The sequence below is a fragment of the Crinia signifera genome, chromosome 6 (genome assembly GCF_055691185.1).
Source record: "Crinia signifera chromosome 6, ASM5569118v1, whole genome shotgun sequence".
Taxonomy (NCBI): domain Eukaryota; kingdom Metazoa; phylum Chordata; class Amphibia; order Anura; family Myobatrachidae; genus Crinia; species Crinia signifera.
This window is the reverse complement of record NC_139222.1, coordinates 110508546-110526917: the sequence shown is the minus strand read 5'-3', so window position 1 is coordinate 110526917 and position 18372 is coordinate 110508546. Positions and strand designations below refer to the sequence as shown.

General features: G+C 42.1%; 1 protein-coding gene across 2 annotated transcripts in view; it reads left to right on the top strand.

The window, feature by feature from the left end:
• CDH4 (cadherin 4) overlaps positions 1-18372 on the top strand; it is a 724604-nt gene that overhangs the window by 630473 nt on the left and 75759 nt on the right. For both annotated transcript variants that reach the window (XM_083146826.1, XM_083146825.1), the window contains exons 6-7: positions 6818-6962; positions 15713-15885. In XM_083146826.1, the coding sequence (XP_083002952.1) occupies positions 6818-6962; positions 15713-15885 (318 nt within the window). The remainder of the gene's footprint in view (positions 1-6817; positions 6963-15712; positions 15886-18372) is intronic.

Here is an 18372-nt window from a genome sequence, read left to right as displayed (position 1 = left end):
ATATATATATATATATATATTTTGGAGCAGGTTGGCACACACTTACAAACAATCCAATGCCTGGGGTCGCCTTTCAGTGGTCCCACGTGGAGGTCACATAAACAGACAAAAGAATAGGAATGGCACTCACCAGGGCTTTTTTTATAATCCAATCAGGATATTTATTCCATCACTTCAGCAGAAACATATAGATCAGGTCGACGATTCGGCCACAGAACGTGGCCTTACTCATGACCACATCACACAAACAGACAAACAAGTCCCTATCCACAGGACCACCTCTTATTCCCATCTGGGCACCACCCATCAGTCAACCGACCAATCAGGACTCAAAATCCAAATATTCACTGCAATGCCATAATCACTTAACACCATACAATTAACTGGTGTGACATCGCTACCGTGATGTAACTTCCCAGCCCACCGCCATATCACATCCACGAGGCCCGGGCGTCTCTTCCGGGTTCCTCGCTTCCTGGATGCGGTCCACGGGGCGGAAACGCGTCATCCTGCGTTCCACCCGCCGGCGCTATCATATACACAGACCTAGCTTGCATGACCCCGGACACACACGCTTCCTGGAGCGCGTCATATGCGCTCCATCAGCCGCTAAGGAGGTGTGTCAATGCGTTCCACACAGTTATCATGATATATTATTCACAGAACTAGTTATCTACATATTAACTGATCGTTCAGGTAACTTTATGGTGGTCTCCCATCGGGAACCAGAGGGGGTTCCTGTTAACATTTAAAACACAGAACATACATAAATAAACCCACAAAAAAGATATATACAGTGTCACCATCAGGCCGCACTGTAAATCGTACTTAAGTCACATACAAAAATAACCATTAGACCTCCAGCATTTGTTTTCTCATCTCATCATAGGGACCTAGGAATACAGGGGTAAAAAATATGAAAAAACTTGAAAAAAGTGAAAAAAATTTAGAATTTTTTTTTTCCGAAGATATATATATCTCTTAAGGAAAAACCTTCTGAAAACAAGATCCTGAAGATATTGAGTTTGTGCACCCAGCAGCCATCAATGGCACAGTCCACCTATAATATGCTCAATTTCTTTTCAGAGAAATATGTTAAGATGGTTATATTCATTCAACCCCTTAGGGGCCACACTGTCCAACATGTGGATCCAGCGGGACTCCTTTTTTAGGAGCAACAGATCCCTGTTGCCCCCTCTTCGTAGTGGGGGGACCCAATCAATAATCATATATTTGAGCTTGGAGAGTTGGTGTCCTCGAGCAGTAAAATGTGCAGCCACCGGTTTATCCGTTGTCCCCCTCTCAAAGGCCAACCGGATATCCGAGCGGTGCTGGGTCATCCTCTCGCGGAAAGTCCTTTTAGTCTTCCCTACATATATAAGACTGCAGGGACATTGTAGGATATAGATGACAAAATCCAATTTGCAGTGAAGTCTGTACTGCAGCTGGATTCTTCTGCCAGTCTGGGGGTGAGGAAAGGAGCCACCAGTCATTAATGACCTACAGGTCGTGCACCTCGTGCATCGGTAGCAACCATTTTTCCGTACCAACCAATTCTTGCTTTTCTCACATTCCTTGATGTCATCGGAGTTCGCATTGGTATGGTACATTAGGTCCTTGAGGTTCGAGCCCCTCCGTATACCAAACAACGGGGGTCCATTCTTGGCTCTACTCAGGTCTGGGTCTGTTTTAACAATGTCCCATTTATTCCTTATAGAGCGTTGCACCGTCTGTAGTTTAGTGTCACATTTAATGCTGAACAGCAATCTATCAGGTGCAGCCTTTGTTTCTCTTATGACTTCTTTATTAAATAAGGCTCTTGCCCTGGTGAGGCACTTATCAATTGACGACTTAGCGTAGCCACGTTCCAGAAATCTCTGCTTGATTTCAACAATCTGTACAGCTGCCAGATCCTCTTCCGAGTTGTTTCTTAAAACACGCATAAATTGCGATACGGGTAGCCCATTCTTTAGGGCCTCCGGGTGGTGGCTTGTTGCAGATAAGAGTGTATTTCTGTCCGTAGGCTTACGGTAAAGTGTGTGTGCCAACCTGTTGTCTTTCTTAAAAATAAGGACATCCAGGAAGCTCATCTCTTGTGGGTCAATTGCTGCTGTGAACCTTATTGGGCTGCTTAAGGAATTCAAAGTTACAATCATGGCCTGAAACGCATCCTTACTGCCCTGCCACACAATAAAGATATCGTCTATGAATCTACGATAATACCTAATGTGTTCTCCAAAGGCGGGCAAGATATGGAGTCTCTCGTACTCATCCATATAAATATTAGCGTACCCTGACGCTAGATTTGAGCCCATGGCCGTGCCTGAGCGTTGGTAAAAAAACTCCTTGTCATATAGGAAATGATTGCGTTCCTGTACAACCCTAAGCAACGACAACACAAACTCAATTGGTGGTCCAGAGTATGGACCCTTGACCAGACATTTTCTGACCGCCTCCACACCGCCATCATGTGGGATGACGGTGTAGAGGGAAGAAACATCCATAGTGGCCAGAAAACAATGGTCAGGTAAGTCATCCAACCTTTTTAGACCATCCAAAAAGTGGCCTGTGTCACGGAGATAACTATCTGTGCGCACAACACAATCCTGGAGGTAAAAGTCTACCAACTGTGCAAGTGGCTGTAGTACCGACCCCCGGGCAGAGATAATCGGCCTGCCCGGGGGGTCCACCAGCCCCTTATGGACCTTGGGTAGTGTATATATTATCGGACAGATGGGGTGCTCAACGGTCAGAAAACCAGCCAGCACCCCATCTATCCAGCCGCCAGCAAAGGCCAATGATATCAGTTTATCAACATCTTTTTTCACATTGAACATCGGGTTCACAGGGACTTTTTCATAGGTGGCGGTATCTCCTAACTGCCTTCTAATCTCTTGGTCGTATTTAACGGCATCCTGGAGAACCACCGCTCCACCTTTGTCGGCTTTTCTTTTTTTTTCAATTTCAACTTTATTTAGGTTTTTACGTATTACAAAATATAAAAAGAATCAAGAAAAAACAGGAGCAAGCATCGATTTCCATGCAATGGAGGACATTCCGTACTGATAATTATTCACATCGCAGTTTATAATTTCCTAAAACATAACGTTTGATCTGTCATATACATTAAAACAATATATTTACGATCATTTGGTATATCCCCTCGACGCAAATGGAAGAGAGCGATCCCAGTAATTCTGTCTATTCCATCGTTGCCGAGGTAATTAGCTATCAAGGCACCCATGTGAGCTAGATCCATTTTGAAACCCCTATCCCAAAGCCCCCCCCCCCTCTATTTCTCTTTCAAGTGTGTATTGCTAATAAGTGAAATAACTCTGATATATATATCTTTAGCATAGTGTTATTACAGTGATTAAGTTAAATTATATCTAAACATAGTATTTGATCTGTCATATACATTCAAACAATATATTTGCGATCATTTGGTATATCCCCCCGACGCAGATGGGAGATAGCAATCCCAGTAGTTCTATCTATTCCATCGTTGCCGAGGTCATTGACTATCGAGGCACCCATGTGAGCTAAGTCCACTTTGAACCCCTATCCCAGAACCCCCCCCCCTCTATTTCTCTTTCAAGTGTATATTACTAATAAGTGAGATAACTCTGATATATATATCTTTAGCGTAGTATTATTACAGTGATTAAGTAGAATTATATCCTCTCTGTGTGATCCTGACAGGATCATAAATAAGGAAAAAACAAAAAGGAGAAGAGAAAAAAAAAAAAAAAAAAAAAAAAAAAAGAAAAAAGTGAAAAGAAAAAAAAAGTGCATCTATATATTGTCGGCTTTTCTTATTATCACCTTGTAATCAGATCTTAAAGATTTTAAAGCCTCCCTTTCTGACCTCGATAAATTATTAAATGGAATCTTATCAGTATGTCCAGTCACCTCCTCGTCAACCAACCTTAAAAATGTTTTAATACTTGCATTGCTCGAGGTCGGATCGAACGTGCTTGGTGTCTTAAACAACCCCGATCCAGTCTCGGTCAATGCCACATCTTTTTTGCAGAAGTACTCATTGAGTCTGAGTTTCCTACCCATCTTATAGTGATCAACAGCCCAATTGAACTTGTTGAAACCACAAGTGGGCACGAAGCTCAGCCCTTTGGAGAGCAGGGATGTCTCACGGGTCTTGAAGGTATCAAAATAAACAGACGAAGAACTCCACTGCTGTGATCAACGTTTCAGTTTATTCAACTTTCGTCAGGATATCCAAACCCCCCTGCCCCCCTGTATCCAGACACTGCAAGGTGTTCGCAGGCAAGCACCAGATCAACTTCTACCCAGGAGGGTTTGAGTGCCAGTATATTCTGCATATATATACAGGCAAGCAGCGTGTAGGTTTGGCACGTGCAGTTGGAGAGTGGCTCTGATTTTTTTGTGTAAAGCAAATAGGAACATTCTGATTCTTACTGTGTGCTCTGTTGTGAGGAATTCACTAAGAAAAACTCGACACAAGTGAATTTTCATTACTAATACCTGAAGTTCTAGAGGACATTTTTTGTTCCCCACATATTACATTGTTCCTATACCATTGATGTACTACCCCTGATGAAGTCTTGATGACGAAACGTGTCGGTTTTTTGTACAATGTTCATACCTATGAATGTGTAAAATCAGAATCATGGGACTTTCATACGCTGCAAAGTGAATTGGATTTTTAAAACGTGATTGTTTTTATTGCTATTAAATATTGTACATCACTGTATCCAGCTTGCTTCAGATCAAGTTTTTGCTGGTGGTGATAAAAGATTTTGTCTTGTAGTTCATCGATTTCATGACAGAAGTATCTTGTTTGATTTCACAAAAGACAGAAAACACCCAACGTGTTTCGTCAACAAGTGACTTCCTCAGGGGTAACAATTCAATATGAAGATCAAACACTGGATGCGCAAATTGCCTATACTAGTGTCCTATCAAAACAACAAGTAGGGGAATCTCCGATGGATCCTATTGGGATGTGAAAAATAGGCAGCATCCAATTTGAATAAAAATTTCTAAAAATCAGGTTATCCGGCAGGGACAAAGAAAGCGATATTCTCCCAAACACCTTCTATATAGTGAGAGAGGCACCAGTCTGTCATCCACTGCCGATAGATATATATATATATATATATATATATATATATATATATATATATATAAAATATTTTTTTGTACCTGGCACTCACTTTTCTTCTGCAGCTCCCACGATGCTTCCTTAATGTTCATAGAAAGCGAGTGGTTCCCCTCTGTATCCGTGCAAGCATTTCCCATGTGCAGTAAGAACCAGGTGCCACTCTGTGTTTTGTTCAATTATACACTTCGGCCCTCATTCTGGTTGACTCTGTAAGCTGCAAATCTCGCACCTTACCAAATCCCAGAGAGGTCATATCACCACCCTGGCAAATAACCCCCCCCCCCATCAAGGTGTTTTTGAGACTATATAGAGGGGTTTCTTTTATGGAAACTTCTTTATTTTATTGATTCTTGCTTTTATGGTCCATGGTGGAACAAAGATATAGATTATTATCTTTATTCTATTTCACAAATTAACTCCTTTATTCATTAGTCATTGACCTTGCCCCTGATGAAGTCCTAACAAATGAAACGCGTAGAGTTTTCGCTTCTCGCCATCTTCATAATTTATGAATAGATGATTTGTATCAAAATTAAATACTTCTGTCAACCACCTGTGGATGGACTTATAGACACCATGTTTTAACAGTGTATTAACAAAGAAAAATAAATACAGTATTTTTTTAAACCTACATTTTTTATTTTTTAAATAAAGCAAATAACTACATATATGTTATTGTGGTCTGGGACTACTCAGGCCTCCCCAACTGCTCTGGTGCCTTCAGTCAGATGCATATATAGCAGTACAGAAAACAGTATACAGTATTTGACATTTATTTATGTAATTGCTCCTTTTTCACTAACATTCCGTCCCAGCAGTTTCCTGTTGGTGGTGGATTATGCTGTGCAGCAGTACTGTATATACACCACTTTTCACAGGCACAAATTAAGCAGAGAATACTGCAGGTTAATTGAAACATTCTAATTACTATTTACAAATGTCTCCAATGTCTTTCATTTTTAGCAGTGTCGTTTATTACAAATATTTTGTAGGTATAGTATGCAAGCAACCATAGGTAAAATACTTTCACACTCATTTGGTGCTGACCCCTGTACTCTGACAGTGGACACACCTATTACATTGTGTTTTCTTTATGGATAGGTCTACACTCTGATTGTAGAAATGTAATTCCGCGTACACACGGGGCAACAGGAGCAGTGCGCTGAGCGATCTAGTTAAGGAAACATCGCTCAGCACACATCGATGCACCAGTGATGTGTGCTGAGCGATCTATCACAGCCAGTGTTTTCAATTGAGAGAACACTGGCCATGACTAGATTTACACTGCATGCAGTATAAATCTAGTCAGGCGATAGCGAGGTATGGGACCGCTATCGCACACTGATCAATCTGTGCTTCATGAGTGATCTAGTCTGATCGCTTAGAAATGGGGCTGTGATCACCCTGTATGTATGTAACGTAGTAAGTCATAGTTACTTTCTATCAGAACTACAGCTCATTGGACTGTTGCTGTGACTTGCTGCATGTTGTCACAATAACAACATTGTAGACAACAAAATGCAAAGAATTGCTATGCAAATATTAGGGAGGTGTAAATAAGATCCCGGTTGACAGCTCCATGACGATCTAAGGGATTAGTAATATACTCAGCACTGATCATCATTTTGCACTTACAGTATCTACCTTGCTGACCACTCTTCTCCCTCTCTTCAGCTCAGGGCTCATGCTGTGGATATGACGGGGAATAAAGTTGAGAATCCCATTGACCTCTCCATCTACGTCATCGACATGAATGACAACAGACCAGAGTTCTCCAGCCTTGTATTCAATGGCTCAGTGGACGAAGCTTCAAAACCAGGTATTACACAGCAGGGACTCCCTTATTGCTGGCTGCATTCCGGCTATTGCAGAAGGCAAAATAAATAGTCTGAGGTGTTAAGCCTTCTTGGAAATGCTTGTAAAATCTTGTATCTATTCTGATGGACAAGGGCATCTATACCATATTTATGTGTACACAATATTATGTATCCCCTAGATGCATCTAGTTGGACTGCGGCAACTGATGCAACCACCTGTGATCACCTGTATTTGGCCACAAAAGCATCCACCATAGCAATATATGGGGGATGCTTTCTTCTTGATTCTATAATGCGAATCATTCATGAGCTTGGCCTCGGTAGCTTCTGATTGGCTCACAGACAGTGCCAAATTCAATAGACCTTAGCTTTTTTTATTTCCTGCCAGTTTGTGAGGGCTTGCAGGCAGTTTAATCTGTTATCTGGCCTAATCTAAGATGTCTGTATCCCTGTTTGGAGAGAGGAGCTAGGTGACCGAGAAAGGTGTAAGAGGGAATTGGGGAAGGGAGATTAGTGTTACAGACAAAACAGTGAGCGCCAGATGTACTAAGCTTGAAAAGTGATAAAAAGGAAAGTGATAAACCACCAGCCAATCAGCTCCTAACTACCATGCCACAGGCTGTGTTTGAACAATAACAGAAAGGAGCTCATTGGTTGGTGGTTTATCACTCTTCATTTTATCACTTTTCAAGCTTAGTACATCCTGCCCTTAGTGAGAGGTACAGGGGTAAGGGAAGAAAGCAGGCAGTGAGTGGTAGAGGGGAAGCAGGCAGTGAGTGGTGGAGGGAATCAGGCAGCAAGTGGTGAATGAGACGAAAGGGGAACAGGAAGTGGTACAGGAGATGAGCAGAAAAGCAAGCAGTGAGTGGTGCAGAATATGAGAGGGAAGCAGGCAGTGAGTGGTGCAGAAGATGAGAGGGAAGCAGGCAGTGAGAGATGCAGAGGATGACGGAGGGAAGAAGGCAGAGGTTGAGAGGAAAGAAGGTGCTGAAATGGTAGCAGGGAGTAAGAGCGGCAGGGGTGGGTAAGTAAATGAGAGAGATAGGTGATCAAACACAAAGCAGAACACTTAAGAGTAAGATGGTTGCCTAGGAGGCCTTTTTTTTTGGGGGGGGGGGGGGGGGGGGGGGGGGCGGGTTCTTTTACATTTCCATACCCCCTGCTCTAAATTCCCACTTTGAGCACTGCATAGAACACCAAAATACAGTGTGTGTGTGTGCATGCGTGTGTGTGTGTGTGTGTTTATATTGGTGTGTATATGTGTAAGATGTCCCAGTGTGTGTACTTTATCATACACACCATTAACTTGCACCAGGGCAACTCCAGGCCCTTACCTATTAAATTGTCAATAAAATATGCTAGTGAAATTATTAAATGTATAATTTGTATATCCTTCCAGCAAGCCATGCCCATTGGTCACGATTCAATATTTAAAAAAATTGGGAGGTATGCGCATGTGCCACCCACGGATGAATGAGTAGGGAGAGCCAGAGATAAGTACTACGGATCCGACTCATGGTACTTTTTGCATTCTGCATCCTGTATGCTACAATGGCTAATACCATTAAGCATCCTAGCATCTGATGTGTGATCTCTGAGACTAAAGGTGGCCATACCCACGCAGATTTATCTTCAGATCTGGCTGGTTGGAACAAAAACCTGGTTATGGATGAGAGCACATGACAGTTGACCATTTGCTTGGAAATGCTGGAAAACTGACAAACTGTCACTCATCCATAACCATGTTTTTGTTCCAACCAGCCAGATCTGAAGATAAATCTTACTAGTGTATGGGCACCTTTAGGTTTAGCAGAAAGTGTTAGCTATATTTATTATTAAAGCACTTTAAACTAATTAATTTGATTATAATTAATTAATGGTGCCCAAGAAAGAACGTCTAATTATTTAAGCTCCACCCACAACTGATCTACTCAATCAAACATTATCCTAACAACAAGCGGTATCCGCTCAGCCTTCTACATTGACTGCCCACCCGTCCAGGTGGTGTCGCTGCCCCCGAGCGGGTGATCAGTGAACGCCTATAGTCACTGAAGGTGAGCACACCGAAAAACAACTATATACATCGAATCATCATTTATGAAGACTTTAATCAATTAACCTGCCATTCTTTCCTGCCAAACAGCCAACGCAATAAAGCACCCACCCACCATTAAAGAAAAAAGGGGGGGGTGGGAAACCCAGTACAAAGAGGAAGTTTCCTCCTCTTCCTGCAACTAATATCCCCAGCTAACTTTGCCATCCCCTGCATCCTTATTGGATGCCGAGTCACATGCTTCACTAAGGTTCACACAGCGTTGGATATTTAACCCACTACATGCCCTATTGCAGTCATTCCGTTATTCTTTTTTTATATTTGGCAAAAAGCAGACACATGGGGTTTGCTTTTGCAAGCGAAAATGGGAGGCAGCAGCAGATAGATCAGGGGATAGTTTTAACACTCCAAAAAAAGGTGTGTTCGGAGTATATCTAAAGCTGGCCATACATCAGAAAGATCGATCTTAAGATCGATTGCACTCATGATTGTGTACAATTTCCCTTGAAATCCCCAGCAGTCCTTGGTGGTTTTTGGACACACAATCTACACACAATCCATCATACAATCAGTCATACAATCCATCTGCTGCATGATTTTGTACACAAGATGTGCACACAATCTGTATACAATCCATCATACAATCAGTCATACAATCCATCTTATGATGGATTGTATGATTGTGTACACAAGATGTGCACACAATCTGCATACAATCCATCTTACAATCAATTGAGATTGTATGATTGGGTACAATATCTTTCTGATGTATGGCCAGCTTAACAGAATAATAATGAATAATCAGCCTCTTAAGTGCCTGACTTGACAATATTATTTAAAGCACAAAAACTGCAATGCCTTACTGTATATTTGAACAATCCCTGTTGGCAATTTAACACATAATGGAATATGCTAATTCCCAGATTTGTTTGCACATGACAAGGATATGCATCCCTTTGGAGCTGCTGCATGTACAGTACAGTATGTTCAGTGGTATTATTTGGCCCTCTAATTCAGCATGTTGTCCCTGTGAATATATACAGTTGCTTGAAAGTGCTTAATAAGAGTCTGTGTTTTTTTTCTCTCTGCAATGAATAATGTTCAGGAGCTTTGAAGCCAATCTCTCTGGGAATTCTGCTGATTTTAAGGAGCCGGCTCAGAGTTTATATCACTATTCCCCTGACTGACCAGGCTGCCTTAATCAGCAGCAGTGCTGTGTGTCACATGGTGCAGTTCAGGACTGAAGATCAGGCACGAATGCAGAATTTCATTGAGAAGCTGGCTGCAAACAGCTCAACTGTCAGCTTGGGAACTTATGAATTGATTAATTAATAAATCCATTCTATGGCTTTATTCTCTGCAAGGACTTTTCAGTGAATAAATATGAATCTATTAAATATACTTTCAATTTATTAAAGTTGAAACCGTGCACATACATCTGTTAACACATGGTTTACACTTTAGGGCAGTTAAACAAATGCCCAGAGATATCTCCTCGAGGCAAACTAACAATGAAGACCAAAATCCCCATTATTTAACATTTTGGCGCTTGACCCAAATACAGTAGCTAATATCAACTTCAGATGGCTCCGGACACTCTGTTCCTATGGGGAAAGCATGACTGCAGAGAAATCAGATCATTTTGCAAAATGATCACAGTGTCAGAATGGGCAGTAAAGTGTTAGCAATAGTTATCGCTTTACTGCAAACCTCTTCACTGGGACTCCCATCAGAGACCTACTGCAATAACGTATAGACATTTTAAGTTTTAAGGCTTTGTGGCATTCTCATGGCTTAACGTTAAAATGGATTCTGACTACATTGTTTTACTATACAATAATGGTCCACGGTCTCTCATTTGATCAGTGTGATGGGTGGTCCAGCAGCTGGCACAATAAGCTAGCAATTATCTGGAGCTGCCATCGTTTCACTTATGTGTTCAGCTTTTCCCAGCATGCCACCATATGTTGAAGCAGGATCTTTGGTGCCCGCCACTGCTAATGATTTCCTCGCTTGTAAGAAATAACAACTAACAGCCACAAATAGAACTAGACTTTATGGATTTACTTAAGATGAGTTCCATTGAAGATGGACTGTTGTTATGGTGCACCCAATCAGATTCTATGTATTGTCTTCTAAAAGGTGATACATAAGTAAGAAGTAGAATCTGATTGGTGCTATGGACACATGCTATCTTCAATAGAACTCTCATCTCCATAAATAAACCCCTACCTGCCCAGTCACTTAGAGCCTGTTCTTCCTTCTGTGTAGCCAATCTTTATTAAAAGGCTTTAAGCTGGGTACACAATAGACAATTTGTTTTAGAATAATTTCACGATTTCCGAGGATCGGACTGACATATTTCAAATCATCAAATGTTAACAAATGTACATGCAGCCTAATCTGAAGATGTGGCTGATGATCCCATGCATTTGGATTTGGGGTGGGAATGATATAGCATACAGTCTTATTGTACAGTGTGTATGCTCCATACAATATATCGCTCTGCCCCCATTGCATCTGGCGTTGGCTGGGTACACATGTCATCTAAAACTAATGAGATTTAATCCAGCCCGCAGAATACCTGGCGTACCTACAACAGGTAACTGACCGCCCTCCCCGCTAACTGACAAATCTCTGATTCTTTCCCCAGAGTCTATCCTACGAGCATGAAGAATGTTTCAATAGTGCAACGAGCAAGCTAATAGTTGCACTGCCATTATTTACACACAATAGTGTCGGTTTCACCCAGGTTATATGCTCTGCTATCTTTGTACTACAGTACATTGTACTGTACGTCTCGAGTCGTCAGTCATTTCTATGTTAATATTATTGCATCAGAGCTTGCAAGGATACCGTTAAACAAGTTGAGTCCCCTCTATAGACCCAAGATTACATCACTATACTCCTGATTTGGTCTGGTTGGAAGTAATGTGTTTCTGTACGGTGTAGATAACAAGGTCACACATAGTTCGATGTATTATCATTGTTCAGCTGCACCTGATATGCTCTGGAACTGATCCAGAATGTTCACTTCAGATTGCTGATGTGTCTATTTCTTATTTCACTCTCTTGAGATCAAAAAAGTGTTCTGCGACCTCACCCCGCATCTCAGCAAATATCTGTTAAATGACTGAGCTTTTTTTACAAGGTAAAGGTGTATATTACTCAAAATAATTTTGGGTACTTGTTTAGTTTCATGGCGGCAGCATCTCAGTCGCAGCAGCGTCTGCGTCCCCTTGCGTGGGTCGCTTCGCTCGCCCACGCTACGGGCTCGGTGGCTCGCTATGCTCGCCACGCTATCTAATATCTACTCCATGCCAACGTGGATATTGGGGGTATGAACCAATTCATGGCATGGACTTTATTTTAGATAGTTTTCCGAGCGCCGACCCCGGAAGTAGCGGCCGGCCATGCTGCCGCCGTGAAACTAAACAAGTACCTAATTTTGCTATAAATGCCCAAACATATGAGATAGACACAGAAATTAACCCTTTCAGGTCCAACGTCTAGTCAGGCTCAACAGCCCTAGCGCTACTAGCAGATCCAATGGTGAGACACTTTAAAATAAGAACATTAACATTCAATGTAGACCAATTTTGAATTTTAAAAAATACAATTAATTTAAAATTTTAACCAGTTTATGGGCAGTGTTACATTTTTAAACTTCCCAAGCTGGAGAATGATAAACTTTCCATATAACATATTCAGATTTCTCCGCCTCATCTGGTTGTGGCACAATGCGCAGCTGAACGACTGCTCATTGACATTACCATGTTAATCATTACTATGTCTATCATAGATAGAATTTATAAAAGGGCGCGCACACGTATCTTTTGGCTCACAAAAGTACCTTCTTTATTAACCTTATAATGATCTTATTTTCCTTTTATTTATGATTTATTTTATCTTGCGCCTGGCACTGCTGAATATTGTGACACTTTAACAAATAATAATAATAAAAAACAACACAAAGGCTATATAGGCCTATAGATATATAATACACCTGTAGCTAGTAAGAGGCCTGTATCTGCTTTCCTGGCACTGCGGAAGACTATAGCAGCCCGCTCCTACGCTCCTGTATACCAGGACCGGCTCTTTCTGCTTCACTTCACTCACCCCTTGGGAGATGAATGCCAGTGCGCACAGCACAGATGGGGCCTGATACTTAAAAGTCATCTGCATATGAAGAATTTAAATCTTTAGCCTTGGTGATTTGAACAGAAAGCCAATTACTGGGCTGAGTTCGTTTTGAAATGAAGCTGTAATTTGAGGCTTGTGAAATTAATCCTTTAAAGAGCACAGTAGCAAACACACACAGGCTCATATCAAGTGCTGGCATCCGGAGTCCCTTCATTTGCTGCTTCACTGTTAATACAATTAATGAAGAGGTGTTGAACCATCTCGCCCGGGGAGAAGGATTTAAATTTGATCTGTGATTACAGGGCTGGACTTCCAGGGGCTGTGTAATGCGAGGACAGTCTGCAGGTGTGAGGCACAATCTCTACCAGCCTGAGATGTCACACAGAGAAAATGACTTACTACAATTCTCATTGAGGAGCTAGTTTCTATATATGTAACTGTGCCCAAGATACAGTATACAAGAAAAACAGTTCCCCAATACATTTCTAAATATTATAGATTAGAGTTCCAAGTTAAAAAATTAGCTCTCTGGCACCGGAGACGTAATTATTCTGACAGAAGACGCTTGCCATACCACCAAAATCATCCCTTTTCTGCGATACATTCCCAGGATCCTGGACACAGTGCAAATAGTTTTTATTTCTCACTACTGTATCACGTCAGTGCTCTTTCCCAAATCATGCGTATTGGATTGACATTTCCACAATACCATTGCTAACGACTCCAGGACCTGTGGGAAGACTACCTTATATATTTTGGCATGTAAGCTGTGTTATATAATTGAGGTATTGGAGCTTTAATGTACACTGAGGGACTATGCTATGGTAATTAAACTTTATGATATAGCATATTTGAGGCTATAGAGTCAAGGATCCATGAGAAGAGAGGTTGGAAGGGGATGACTGAAAGAGAGAGATGGGAGGAAGAGGGAAAGAGAGATGGGATAAAGACAGAGATGAGAGGAAGAGCGGGAGAGCAAGATGGGAAGTAGAGGGGAAGAAAGATGGGAGGAAGAGGGGGACACAGGAACAAGGATATATGGAAAGAAGAGGGGAAGATGGGGGAGAGATAGGATTAAGAGTAGGAGAAAAAGAGGGAGACGGGAGGAAGAGGGAAGACAGGGGAAGGAGATGGGTGGTATTGAAGATCAAGGGAAATAAAAAGCTGCAACACTGGGCACAATAGCTAGGGAGACTGCATATGACTGGTACAAAATATTAGTTTTGTGTGAGGGAATGAGGGAAGCCAATACCAAGCCATCACACAATGGAAGCACTGGTATTAATAAAGCTGGGAATACACTATACAATTATCTGGCAGATCATCTGCCTGATTTGGCAGATTGCAATGAAATTCTGGTAATGGATAAGAGCAAATGACAATCGAGCATTTGTTCCCAAACACAGGAAAATGAACAAAACCTGTTGATAAATTAGGTAAATCACAAAGCAATTGACGGGAAGTGACCATTTAGAGGTGTAAAAGAGGAGTTTAAGGGGAGTGGCTGGGAAAATGCTGACATTTCATGGCCGTTTTCGGGGGGGGGGGGTGCATCTTCTTATGGCTGCTTGATCGTATGTGCAAATACATGTCTTTAGAAGATACACACCCCAGAAATTACCATAACACACCTACATTTTCCCACACACTTCCCTGAAAGCCCTCTTAACATCTCCTAATGGCCACTTCATGTCATTCTGCGGCACAGTTCTCAGTGCGAGCAGGACCGCAGCAGTGCCCTCTCACATGCACTTTGTGATCGCAGCACATGCGCAGTTTACCAATAATCGTTCCATTGCGTGATAAGCTGCCATTGCATGCAAACATGAATTAGTCCATAAGTCCGGCAAATGACAAGGCAGAGTCACAAACTGCCGATGTTCAGGAGCACAGATATCCTGATTAGGCCTCTTTCAGCCCAACATCAACACACATTTTTCCCACATCTCTTGTAAACCCAATTACACACCCTTGTTGCAACTGACAAACCTTCTGTTACTGCAAACAAACAAAAGTAGTATTAATATTATGATGACTGGCACCTATGTAAAATTAACTGACTTTTCAAACCGATTTTGTAACTGATAAAAAATAAAATGAATATTATAATAATATATTTATTCACATAATAAGAATATCAAAGCGGTAACTCAGGGGTGGGCAATAAGTGCCCCTCTAACTGCTGTTGAACTACACATTCCAGCATGCTTTGCAGGATGGGGGAGTATTCTAGCATAACTGCCAACTTCACTTTTTTTAGGAACAAATCAAATATTTTGGGGTGACAGTCATTCTTTTGTAATAACCACTCCTATGCAATATATTATCAAAACAGACCAGAAGTAGATCACCCATGGGTTTACATTGGTTTACATTTCCCAAGACGTGAAATATCACCCCAGCTAAAGAGTGACACCGGCCCTAGGTTTGTAAGAAATATATCAATTCTGACCCCAATACAGTACGAGCAATTATAAAATACAGAGCGCTTTGACATGTTTTTGTGTATAATGCTCTTCAGTTCTGGTTGATAAAATAATCTCTCCATCCCTCCAGGCACGTATGTAATGACAGTAACAGCACATGACGCAGATGATATAAACACATCAAATGGAATCATTATGTACCGGATTATGGAGCAGCGTCCTCAGAGCCCATCCCAGACCATGTTTGTGATTCACAGCGAGACAGGAGCCATTAATACGGTGGCTGCGGGTCTGGACCGAGAGGTGAGCAGATAAATGAGCAATTTAAAAGATTGTACAAATTAGATTAGATTAGCCATGTACAGTATTTTGGGAAATAAAATACTTGTTTTCAAAAGGTCCCCAGAGGATGAAACATGTATAAATATGCCCTGCCACCATCATTGTCCTGTGTTCTTCTGGCTTCTTCTGGCTTGCGGACAGTACACTTCATTACCATGGCTAAATTCATATAGCTCAAAGCTAACTTTAAGTTGGCAGCTATTGTAGATTACTTAGCCGTTTATTGATGTTGTCTTCCTCAGGCTTATCCTATTTGTATTTTAGTATTGTGTGTTTAACCTACATCTAGACCATGGGTCTTCAAACTGCGGCCCTTCAGATGTTGTGAAACTACAAATCCCAGCATGCCTTGCCACAGTTGTGCTATAAGGGAGTGTTAAAACTGTGGCAAGGCATGCTGGGATTTGTAGTTTCACAACATCTGGAGGGCCATAGTTTGAAGACCCATGATCTAGACCTTCTTACATCTCCTCTGGGCTAAGTCACCTGCCACACTATCCTTGATGATGACAGCAGCTTTGTGGGGGATTATAATGTGGTAGCAAACACTGAATCTACACACATGCAGAACACAGGGGTGAACCCCTATATAAGCTCTAGTGCAGTGTTGGAGTTGTTTACTTGAGGTACAAAAACCACTTCAAGATTGGGAGCAGCCCAATGGAGTCTTGGCTGCGTGTGTTTGCATATGGAAATGCCCAGCATGTGTTCCCATGAGAATGCTGGGCCTTCTCATGCTAATGAGCCGATGACTCGGGTGCCTGGGGCGGCCAGCTGACATCACCGGATGTCAGCTGCCCACCCACTTCCCTCAGAATGGGCCTGAGTACCACCATTCGCAAGGCGGGGTTTGGTTGACTCGCAAGGATGTGAATTCGCATCTGAGTGAATCAACCATGATACCCCCCATTGACTGCGGGTAACAAAAACTCTAACTTCTACATTATATAGATTTGCCTTCTGTGGTTAGATGACAAGTCTGCCAGAGCCAACCATACTGTATCTATATAATGCTCTACAGTGAGATGTATTCCTTTCATTACCTATTATGTTGATCTTATTTCTTAATGTCTAATGTCTTGTGTGTTATGGTTTTTCTCTTGTATTTCTTGTTTCCAGTTCTCACTAATAATTATCATTTACAAATGTCATGCGTAATGTAGCACCTTAGCTTAAAGCCTCCGTTGCTAATCTCTAGGAAACATGTGCAGTGGGCCGGGTTTAATAAATCCAAGCCAAGTACAAATTCAGCCGCTGCCACCACCGCGACAGTTGGCGTCAACAAGCCCATCAATTAAAATTGTCCAAACAAAAGCAACTCTCCGGTTTTACTGATACTGGTAGCTAAACAAGAAGCCTTGGCAATTTGTAAAACATGGTTTAGAGATGTGTATTGGTTACTACATAAAACGAATCTGAAAACAAAACAATACAGTAATATGATATAACAAAATTGTATAATCTTGTTTTTCCACTGGAGTACAATTAAGGCACACAAGCTTTTATGCTGCTTTCAATATCTTCCATATCCTCCCATCACAATGTTTGTTTGTTTGTTTTTTGCTAAAAAAAGACGACATCGTCATAAAATACCTTTTACTTGAGTCTAGGGTACTTGTTCCTAGCACGGTGCCACCGATTTTGATTGTATTGATCGGGTCGGAAAAATCGCGTCGATCGCATCGCATGCCAACCAAATCGCATGCGATGCGACCGACGCAATCGACCCGATTTTTACATTGGAATCAATGTAAAATGGTCCCTGAGACCCGATTTTACATTGATTTCAATGTAAAAAGCCCCAAAACCCCCCATTTTAATAGCAACCCCCCTGATGGTTGAAATGGCCCCCCATTGTTAACGTCACCCCACTATTGACGCGAACCCGAAGTGTGGCGAGCGCCGCGAGCCCGCGAGGGGCGGCGGTACGCGTCCTCCAACCTTTTCATACCCCCCACTATCCACGTCGGCGTGGAGTTGATGTTATATAGTGTGGCGAGCGCAGCAAGCCACCGAGCCCGAAGCGTGGCGAGCGCACGCTCATAACTTCACATGTATACGCGTCCCCTCGCGGGGCTCGCCACGCTTCGGGCTCGGTGGCTCGCTGCGCTCGCCACACTATATAAAATCGACTCCATGCCGACGTAGATAGTGGGGGTATCAAAAGGTCGGAGGACGCGTACCACCGCCCCCTCGCGGGCTCGCTGCGCTCGCCACACTTCGGGTTGGCGTCAATAGTGGGGTGGCGTTAACAATGGGGGGACATTAACCATACTTTCTAACCCTATACAATGCGAAATTGGCCATATTGGCCCATTTCCCATTGTTCCCTATGTAAAATCGGGTTGATCAACCCGATTTTAACTTTAAAAAGTAATTTAACATTATTCTCTATGGCAAAATCGGGTTGATCGCGTTGGTCGCATTGCGGCCCATTATAATAGGCCT